Source organism: Ostrea edulis, chromosome 7, assembly GCF_947568905.1.
Source record: "Ostrea edulis chromosome 7, xbOstEdul1.1, whole genome shotgun sequence".
NCBI lineage: Eukaryota > Metazoa > Mollusca > Bivalvia > Ostreida > Ostreidae > Ostrea > Ostrea edulis.
Genome location: NC_079170.1, coordinates 16,209,358 through 16,219,623, shown reverse-complemented (window position 1 = coordinate 16,219,623; position 10,266 = coordinate 16,209,358). Strand labels below are relative to the sequence as shown.

The 10,266-nt window shown below is 34.5% G+C and overlaps 2 protein-coding genes across 2 annotated transcripts; both read right to left on the bottom strand.

Moving 5' to 3' along the window:
- Positions 1-1,084: 1,084 nt before the first annotated feature.
- LOC125656680 (galactose-specific lectin nattectin-like) lies at positions 1,085-5,655 on the bottom strand. The gene is made up of 6 exons (XM_056143495.1): positions 5,497-5,655; positions 4,997-5,168; positions 2,611-2,670; positions 2,384-2,463; positions 1,891-1,987; positions 1,085-1,804 (listed from the first exon to the last, which is right to left on the bottom strand). The coding sequence occupies exons 2-6, from the start codon at positions 5,166-5,168 to the stop codon at positions 1,587-1,589; spliced, it is 627 nt and encodes a 208-aa protein (XP_055999470.1). The 5' UTR covers positions 5,497-5,655; the 3' UTR covers positions 1,085-1,586.
- A 231-nt stretch (positions 5,656-5,886) lies between these two features.
- Positions 5,887-9,828, bottom strand: LOC125655318 (uncharacterized). Its single transcript, XM_048885579.2, has 5 exons — positions 9,506-9,828; positions 8,815-8,942; positions 7,213-7,304; positions 6,701-6,907; positions 5,887-6,598 (listed from the first exon to the last, which is right to left on the bottom strand). Exons 1-5 carry the CDS (start codon positions 9,626-9,628, stop codon positions 6,561-6,563), a joined length of 588 nt encoding a protein of 195 aa, XP_048741536.2. The 5' UTR covers positions 9,629-9,828; the 3' UTR covers positions 5,887-6,560.
- Between the last annotated feature and the right edge of the window lie 438 nt (positions 9,829-10,266).

Sequence of the window (10,266 nt, the reverse complement as noted above, 5' to 3'; positions counted from 1 at the left end):
TGGGAACTAACTATTTTGTGAGTGTAAATTCAATTCGACACGGATTTTGATCTATTGTCCAACTTCCGCAAGTATTTCACAATTTTCTTTCAATCATTAATTGTAAATAAATCTAATTAATTGTTTGATAACCTTTGATTGGAAATTCTGCTGCTTTAAGACTTAGTTCTGACCCATAACAGATTGGGAGTGGTCGGTGATAAGAAACAAAATATATCGCATTTGTCAAGATTTGTATTTCATTTTTTCTGAATTATATTGAATTTCATAGACACAGAACTGACCATGTTTTCCGTCACATATCTTCTTGATTCGCAGAATGTTCATGTACGCGATACCTTAAAAAATGCGTTTAATTAATTTAGCTGTGCACTTCTGGTTAGAGATTAAATCTGCAATGCATAAAGAAGATGTTAAAATAACGGTCGCTAAATTACTTGTAGAAAATATTTTGAGTGATATGATTTTCCAAAACAAACAGTTAAAGTTAAACAAACGAAAATGACGAAATTCGAATTTCAATTACAACTAGAAAAAAATCATACTACAAAGAGAAAATGAGATAATACAGATTGATAAAATAAAACTAAAAATGAAAGACAGGAAAATGAAACAGTTGATGCTGAGAGAGTAAAGGAAAAGGCAAAAATGGAAAGAGAGAAAGAAAATGAAAAAACCCAGTGAAACCGGAGAGAAAAAAAGAAAGTGAAATAGCTAAAAGAGAAATATAAAGGCAATTTGAATTAGAGAAATTAAACTACAGCACAGATCGGAAACCTTACCCGTCAGAACTGAATTCGATGCTGCTAAAATAGCAGGTTAGTTCCGTAATTAGAAATAATCCGTGTATAAATATTTCTGGAATTTTGAGAAAGCTGCAGACAACTTGAAATGATCGTGATATTCTTTGTCTACTTCGTCACTAAGTGTTTTGACTGGCAAAGCAGCCGATGTTTACTCGACGTTGGCCATAACTGGAGTTCAGATTATGACAAGGGCGTGCCTTTCAAAGCTTATGAATTAGTACCTGAAGCATTGAGACATACATTCAGAAAATACAGAAAATTTGACAATCAAACATATGTTGAATTTGCTAGAGAAAAAAAGTTTATTTGATCAACATGGGTCATGAATTAAACAAATTTGTGGGAATGCTTGCACAGTTATTTAAGAAATTTCAGTCTTATGGTACCCTGCATGAAGATGTTTCCTATATAAATTCAAACCATGACTCCACTTTGGACCAGGAAGTAAATCTTTCAATTGACTTGAAAAACATTTTATCAACGTAAACAACAGCAGGTATTGATCGAGAAAATAACAGTACATTACAGTATTGTAATAACGCAAATGCATTGTTTAAAAATATACATGCGTAACAACTCTACATTAGAATTTGACCATCTCATTTGACAAGTCATGATAGACGAAGATGATTTTTTGGGACAGTAATTTAGATTAATCTACAGACAGAATAACCATGTGTACAATCTATGGAAGGCAAAAACGAGTCCCTTTCGTTGTTAGTTACAGTATAGAACACGCACACATACTCACATATACACACATAAACACACAAACACATACTACAAGTCTTTTTCACAAACAGACGCCGATGAATATGAGCATGGCAAGTCATTCCAGAGTCCGTTTTGTGTTCCCAGTATTTCCAAACAGTCTTCCTTTCCTTTGTCGTCATTGGGTTCACCCTTGTTCCAGTTCTTAAAGCTCAGCGGTATTTCTGAAAAACTCCAGATCCATGTACCTTCCTCTGCCGTGTCTGCCCCACCTAACCAGGCTCGTTCTAAAAATGAAGTTTCGTTTATACATAAAACTTAAATATACTGTACACTGAATGTTAAATACAATTCTTTAGACACGAATATTCACCTGTTCCAGAGTTATTTTTAATGAGATTTTTTATAAAGTCGTTTTCACTCTTCGTGCCAATTTCAGCTAATTTCCCTGACAGACCTCGGCAGAATTGCTGAAACAAAAACATTCTTGAAGGAAATCCATGAAATAACAAAACCCAGCAACAATACGTTTTCCGTCTCCTATTACCATAAACAAATGCTTTCCTTGGAAAACGTATTTAGATATATTGATACACACGGTACATGCATTAGACAATAATTTATGGATGTTTAGACACCATCTCATCTGCCTACATGTATCTTTCCGTCTGCATTTGATATAACTTTTTCATGATCTATATTTTAGTTGGACGATACATAAGAGCAGAGAATGTGAAACTTCACGCAGATTTACATTTTTTTTTTTAAATTTTACATTCTGCTTTTATATAATTGAATGGAAATAAATCTTTATAAAATTCAAAGTCTTCCTGAACTACTCGTTTTGACATGTCTGTTTTACTTACATCAGCAGTTTTCCATGTTGATTTTCGTTTGTTTAACTTATAACATGATGTGCCATGTTTGCTCCAGCCTCGAGGACAATCTGGGAAATTCAATTAACATAATCATGAACATTGATGTAAAATCCATATATGTAGCATTGCAATTACATTTATTTTCGAAAAATTACAAATCTGTCTTACTGTAAATTTACAAAATAAGAGAAAAGATGTTATTTCGATGTACTTACTTGTAAGTCGGTTTATCTGTGTTTTGAGGTTTTGTATATTCTTTGAAAAATCTTTTTTCACTATTGTAAAGATAGTAAAATCAAAAATTTTCCAATTTCTTGAGGGCATACGTATGAATAGAATAGTGATCTATCAGTCAAGTTTTGAAAGACGGAACGGTACATATAGAAATATATTTCAAAGACCATGCCATCTGTTAGATCGTTTGTTAGATACAGATTTACCTATGGGTTCATCCATTTACCTGAGCAAAATATAGGGCTAACGGGGCAATAGGGGATACTCAATCTTCGCTCCGACCTCTGCTCTGGTTCATGAATTCGTGTTTGCACTACTGTTAATTTTGAATTCGTTACATTCACTCATGTTTTGGTAAATACCAGGCTTATTCTACCCACAAGTACTTTGAAGTTGATATAAAAAAGATGAAAAATTTCCTAATTCATATTATTTATGTAGTCTTTGGTAATCAGGTCTTCTAACAGTATATTTAAATTCTCATGAGCACGGATTGTTCTCCTATGTTTCATGACCTGTTTTTGTATTCATATGAAACGGAATTTGTTCAAAGGTTTCCGAGAAGAAAAAAAATCATATTATGGAATTTAATATATCGACGACGTTTTATCTATTAACAATGCACATTTTCTTTCATGAAAGATGAAGATAGCGAACAGTGATCAATCTCGTTAATCCCATAAGCAATACAAAATACATAGTTGGGCAAACACGAAGCCCCTTTACACACCAGAGGTGTGATCATGTGACTAGCAGGAGTAATCATCTCCTGTCGACCGGTCACACCCGCCGTGATCCCTATATCCTGATCAGGTAAACGGAGTTATTAGTAGTCAAAATCAGTGTGTTAAAAACGGTCTAATAATCGGTATGAAACACATCAGACAGTATATGACCCAATGGTATGTAGTAACGATATGTCGACTCAAAATATCTCAAATGAATTCATTGCACAATCTCTCATGTCGTAACAATAATTTATATTAGAAATGCAAGTTATTACTGTGCTAAACGTTGCCTGACCAAGATGTTACAGATTGTGCTGTCTTCGACTCAGTCTCTATCTTGAGGTGTTTGTCACTACGTCTCTTACAACAAAATTAGTATTTTCTCTATTAAAATTCATAGGTTTCTCCAGATTTATATCCATTTAAACTAAAAAATGTCATTAATATTCTGCAAATAATTGCAGAAAATCGCGTCTACGGCTGTGCTTGAAATAACTAAAAAGAGAGTCGTTGGATCAATGAGATCAATGTTTTATTGAGTAGGAAGCTATTAATAATAGCACGAAGGACATGAACAAAGATACATTTACTTAATGCATAGGGTGGCAGACATACTTTATGGAAAGATTAACATGTATTGCATCAAATTGTGAAGTCTATAAAAACTGTGAAATGTGAGAGGGTATGGCAGTCTCCTGCTCGGACATATGTGTTTCCTCTGGGCACTCCGGTGTCCTGCCACATAAATGACCCCTTGCGCAAACATCCGTGCATTAAAGGATCCCATTGGAAATAAGCTTTCGGGCTTTCATGTGTTATCCTTGGTATTTTTGTATGTATGTATGTATATACCGAATAAACATTTAGTTTTATTCATCTAACTGTTTTTGTAATTGTCAAGTGACATCTAGAGCTTGTATAAGTGTTTGTGATAATCACTTCACTGGTAAGGGGACACTGTGTCAAGATACAAGACACACGTAACATGGTAAACATTAATTCACTAACATAAATCCAGTATGAATTATAAATCTAAACGTTAGTTTGGGTTTTGGTGTCATGAAACGTGCCGACGGATAGCTGTAATATGGTGACGTTGAAGACGGTTACTTAAGTCATGCAAAAGGAATATATTTCCTGATTAAATGTAGGGTTTATGGCTTAAATCTCAACTTTAATCAGTTGTTGAAATTTGTAATCAATGAACGACCCAAAGACATCCATTTAAATTGTTGTTGGATGATACGATCCTACTGTCTATTTCATTCGAAATACTTTATGGGAATGAAGACATTTAGAGTAAACGATTACAGGGGATAGAGAGAAAGAGGGAATGCTGGGTATGTCAAAAGGAGAGAAGAAGAGAGATGGAATGGAGTGAGGGGGAGAGAGCTGGAAGGTAGGGATAGTGGAGATAGGAGAGACAGTAAAACTGGAAGGATTGGCTGACCACTTCCATGGAAGGATATGGTCTGGTACAAATACTACATTTCACAAGTATTCATGTTTCGTCAATATACTAACAATGCATAGACAGCATACACAAATAAAATGGGTGTAGAGATTTAAGTATGGGTACCAGATGTTGTGAGTTTTTTTGATATAGTATTCTGAGAGAAATATTTAAATGCTAACGTACGTCTTTTTTCCAAATCGCTTAATTCATCTTTCAAATACGATTTTATATTGAGCGTGTAATCCTCCGCTATGCATCGCTCATCGTCACGTTTTATACCAAGAGGTTGGGAAAATCCAATCTGTACTTGTAGACAGAAAACGAAAAATACAAAACCCAATATTTCAGTCGACATCTGAAAAATAAATGAAGAATTAGTTGAGTTGCCTGCAAATTAACATGTATAGGAACTATACAGCACGGGGAATACAAATTGTGATAAAATATTTGTATCGAATGTCCTTAAAAAGTTGCCGTTGCTTGTAAATATCTATTAATTATGTTAATTTACGATTCGTCTTCATTTATGCTAATGTCGGAAAGCTTAATTCAATTTCATTACGATTAATTAATAGAAAACTGAGAATATAATATGTTCATGAAAAGAATCAATCAATTACCAAAATGATATTATCTAGATATTTTTGTTACTGGTGTTTTACATAAATATCACAAAATCATACCTGTAGTTCCTAAAATGAGATTTGACGGATAGCGGTATAGATCAGCTTCCAATAATAAATCTACACATTGTCGAGTATCAAACACTTATGGGCTTTATTGTGACAAACCAGGAAAGTAAATCAAAATCTCATTACAACCCGGATGTATATATCATATGCTTGCTAGTCTTCAATATCCGAGTCACCGGGTTTATATCGAAAACGAATGAAGGTTTTTAATTTTACATTTACTAATCTAGTATATTGTATCTTACTTCGTTACTAGCTTGAAAATACGGAGGTATATTTAATTGCTGTGCTGTTCTAAAATTTAGAAATTGATTTCAAAATTAAGGATTACCCCCCCCCCCCCATGCTTAGCTCTGCTCCTTAGACGAATTTGACCCAAGACTTTGGCACTCTGTTTATTTAGTTCTTACAAGTTTATCATTATTTCGGATTTCCATTATTTCAGCATGAGTGTCACTGAAAATACATTATTTGTCGAAATGCGAATCTGGTGCATCAAAATTGGTACTATAGAAGTTTTACATTACAACCCCTGGGTCGAGGTCTCTGCTGGTGGACTGTCAGTCTCCGAGGGTATCTCCAGCCCAGTAGCTAAGTACTTCGTTACTAGCTTGAAAATAAGGATGTATATTTAATTGCTGTGATAAAATTTAGAAATTCATTTCAAAATTAAGGATTATCTCCCTCATGCATAGCTCTGATCCTTAGACTTTGACTCCAGTCTTTGGCACTCTGTTTTTTTCTTTCTAGTTCTTACCAGTTTCTTGTCACTTCGGATTTCCAATATTTCAGTTTGGGCATCTAGTGAATCAAAATTGGTACCGTACAAGTATTACCTTAGGGACTTCACCTCAAATATGAAGCAATTTTAAAGGTGCAAGCAGTAACTCTGGAGCGAGTGTTTATTGGCAAATTTTGTATAAATTATAGCACTGCCGAAACAGTAGGACGTATAACTGCGAAATAAAATCTGTTATATGTACACAATACCACGATGTAAAAGAAGAAGAATTAACATTTTGCAACGTAGACTCATGCTAAGTATATTTCGTAATTTACAGTTTGATTCCTTTCTCTTCTTTACGTTCGCATCCTAAAATGAGAATAACGAATGGCTTGAAATCATTATTGGATTGTATGTAAGGTTGAATGATTGAGGATTTGGTATGCTCAGTTGTTAAAATATAATTATTACCGAAGTCCTTTGATTTCACATAAAAGTCCCGAATATTCATATTGAGAGCCGATAGAACTTTTTCAATAACATCGTTTAAGTTACGTGGATCCTTCTGGCGAGTAATGATATGGTGGCCATCAGTAAGGTGTGTTTGCTTATGTACAAGCAGGAATCCCTCAGTTGGGTGAGGATCATAGTACCGAACTTCAAACCTCCTCAAGGTCTCTTGAAAAGTCCAAATTTATTAAAGGCTCGTACTGTCAAAGAATACATTCTAAATCATATATATTTGTCAAGTGATTGCCTACAGTAGTTTCTCCTGGGTGTTACTACAGTGTAACTACTATGTTTTTACAAAGATAATCATATGAGTTTGGTTGAAAGAAGTTTGAATATATTATTCTCAATGTTATTGGGAGCACAAGCTCAATACTTCGGTATTCTATTTTCTAGAGGATTTTACAAACATACACATATCTGTACAGCTGAGAGAAGTTTTGATACGTGATACCTCAAAGGTAAATACAAACCATTTGTGGACATCCGGATGACTGCTGCTTCAGGTGAATGGGCCGTATCGGGGTGAAATCTTACCGCTGTGGTTCGACATTCTTCCAGAGACCTAAATGTAAAATAATACAAAGGCTTGCAGTCTGCTGAAATACAGAAGTTGCGCAAATTCTATTGCCATTATAACAATCTAGTTTGCCAATACAACCTATAATTGGGCCCAATTCTTTCTGATGTGTTTCATACCGATTGTTAGGCCGTTCTTAGCACACTGATTTTGCTTACGGATAACTCCTTTTTACCTGACCAAGATATAGGGATTATAACCGGTATGACTGATCAACAGGGGATGCTTACTCCTCCTAGACATCTGATCACACCTCTGGTGTTTTCAGGGATCAGTGTTTGCTCAATTATCTATTTTGCATTGCTTATAGGAGTTATGAGATTTATCACCGTTCGTTATTTTCACCTTTCATACTCTGAAGTTGATGAAAGATGAAGATAACGAATAGTGATCAATCCCATAACGCCTATAAGCAGTTCGAAATAGATAGTTGGGCAAACACGGACACCTGGACAAACCAGAGGTGGGATTAGGTGCCTAGGAGGAGTAAGCATCCCCTGTCGATATTATAACTATATTGGAGTTCGTCATTGATAATATGCAAATAAATTTGGAGCTCAAGATTTTGAATACCCTGTTAGAATTAGCAGGCTTGTTCGTCAATTATATAGTATTTCTTTGCATTCTTTAAACTCAGAATTACCTAAAAATGTACATTTTAAACGAAAAAAATATCTTACGTTGGCCCTCAAGTCGGCAATTAGTTACATCGACTTTTTTATTATTGCTTCGGTTCCATACATCACATGGAACTTGAAATAAGACACCACAAAATATTCCACGGTTGCTTGATGGTTGGATATTTTACTGAGTATGAATGCTAATGAACGCAATTTAATGACAAAGTGGATTACTATATTTTCAACGACCCATGCCGATACAACAATATTCCATCATCACATACATATGCTTTTTATGCGTTCCAACCAATTCAATTCCCGGGAGCTTGTTCCGCGTATGATCAATAATCTTCAAGACAACAGAGGCTACTGACTAATTAATTCATGGTTTGAGGAGTTTCAATATTCTTATTTAAGGTAGGCATTTTGGCTAATTCCCTGGCCGTTATAATGAACATTTCTATATACTACATGACATTTGATCGGATGCTGTTTGAAGAGTGTGATTTTAACTGGTTTTGACCACAAATTTGCTTCATTTACCTGATCAAGATTTATTTCTCACGGCAGATGTTGACAGGAAACACTTACTTGTGTTGAGCACCCTAACACTACGATGTGTCCTTGACGCTTGTTTGTCCTGTTTTTGATTTTATTTTTTGATAGTATTGTGAGATGGAATACTGTTTGGTATATTCACTTTTGTCATAAAAACATTTCAGAAACATCTGCTTTGAATCGCAAGGAGGTTTTCATTCAACACAAGGAAATGATTCATTGAGATAAACACAGCCTGATAATGTAGAATCTATGTTCATTTTTAAGTTCTTAAGATGGCTATATCTTTATCCTTTGCATTAGAAAAAAGATCTTACGGAATCCAACGGTGGATGACCTCCACTAGACTTATTGTTTCATCACATAAAACCACCACGTCTCCAAAAGAATTGTCCCTGATGGTGTTATTCACTGTGTCCAAATGTTCATACCACCGTCCAGATAGCTTCAATGTACATATTGGTATAAATTACTTACGTAAGACATAAATTTAATTATTATTTGATATCGGCTAGACTTTTTAACATCATCGACAGTTGCCTTACAACAAAACATGAAAAACGGAAATATTTATATCTAGTGATCCCAAAATTACGTTGTTAAACACCACTTTTATTCCACCCACAAGTACTCTGAATTTGAAATTAAAAACTTGCTTGTAGGAGTTATGAGATTGATCGCTGTGCGTTGTCTTCGGCTTTCATATGTACTATATTACAGTTATTTTTGATGTTTTTCTTTCAAGAGATTTCTTTCTTTTTTGGCATTTGCTCAGCGCTATTTCGAAAAAGGACCTTGTCTTTTAAAATATTTCTACATTAAAATGTGTTTAGTTTGACATATAGCTGTCCTTCCTCGTGATGGTTTCAACTTGATACTGATTGTTTCACGTAATAACATTAGCAAAAGGCTTTAATTATTTCAGTCAGGAAACTTACACGGTTTATATGTTTGCAATATACGATAGGTGATTAACAAATATATCTAAATCGAGGATCTGTTACAAACCGTTTTATGATCCACAGTCTTTGGATCCATATAGTCTTCATTGAAGATTCCGGGATTTGAGGATGACGAAGATTCGGAACATCCAATAAGAAATACGAATAGAAATACTACAGAAGTATACATCTCTAAGACTATTTGCAATATGATGTGAAAAGTTCAACTCTCCTTTTTGACATAATGGATCAGCAGGTTTGATCAATTTCTTATATACATGCATTATCGATCTTACAAAGCATCAATACGCGCATGAAATCATTTCGCTAAGAAATATAGGGCATTGCACACATCAGTATCGCAAGAAATAAAGAAGTGGAGATTGTCCATCAGTGTGTACACGATTAGAAATCATTTCGAGTTGATCATCATTCTAGACTTGTAAAAGGGTAATCAAACGAGTAGTATTCACTGTGCGTTCTCTTCATCTGTCATACAAAACTTGAGTTTATGATACATGTGTTGAAAGGTATACAACTGTACAAGAATGATATACAGCTGTACAAGAAAGGTATAGAACTGTACAAGAAAGGTATAGAACTGTACAAGAAAGGTGTACATACAACTGTACAAGATGCAATTTGTAAAGCTCGGTTGCCTTCTTTAGCTTTCATATGCAAAACTAACAATGCATATATTGAACACAACCCAATATGTACCGAAAGTCATTGATCAATGATTGTACATGAAAAATTCCGTTTGAAATATGCGTTGAATATTGAGATTTTTTTAAAAACAACTAAAAACACAATTATAGAAGATTGGTA

What these genes read in the sequence shown, in the direction of transcription:
- LOC125656680 (XM_056143495.1), bottom strand. Translation starts at nt 5,168, where the DNA reads ATGTCGACTGAAATATTGGGTTTTGTATTTTTCGTTTTCTGTCTACAA. An exon ending in ACAGATAAACCGACTTACAA is followed by an intron (nt 2,464 to 2,610) that starts GTAAGTACATCG and finishes TGAATTTCCCAG; the next exon opens with ATTGTCCTCGAGGCTGGAGC. An exon ending in TAAAAATAACTCTGGAACAG is followed by an intron (nt 1,805 to 1,890) that starts GTGAATATTCGT and finishes CTTCATTTTTAG; the next exon opens with AACGAGCCTGGTTAGGTGGG.
- LOC125655318 (XM_048885579.2), bottom strand. Translation starts at nt 9,628, where the DNA reads ATGTATACTTCTGTAGTATTTCTATTCGTATTTCTTATTGGATGTTCC. An exon ending in GTCATCCACCGTTGGATTCC is followed by an intron (nt 7,305 to 8,814) that starts GTAAGATCTTTT and finishes TTTTACATTTAG; the next exon opens with GTCTCTGGAAGAATGTCGAA. An exon ending in TGTGAAATCAAAGGACTTCG is followed by an intron (nt 6,599 to 6,700) that starts GTAATAATTATA and finishes TTCTCATTTTAG; the next exon opens with GATGCGAACGTAAAGAAGAG.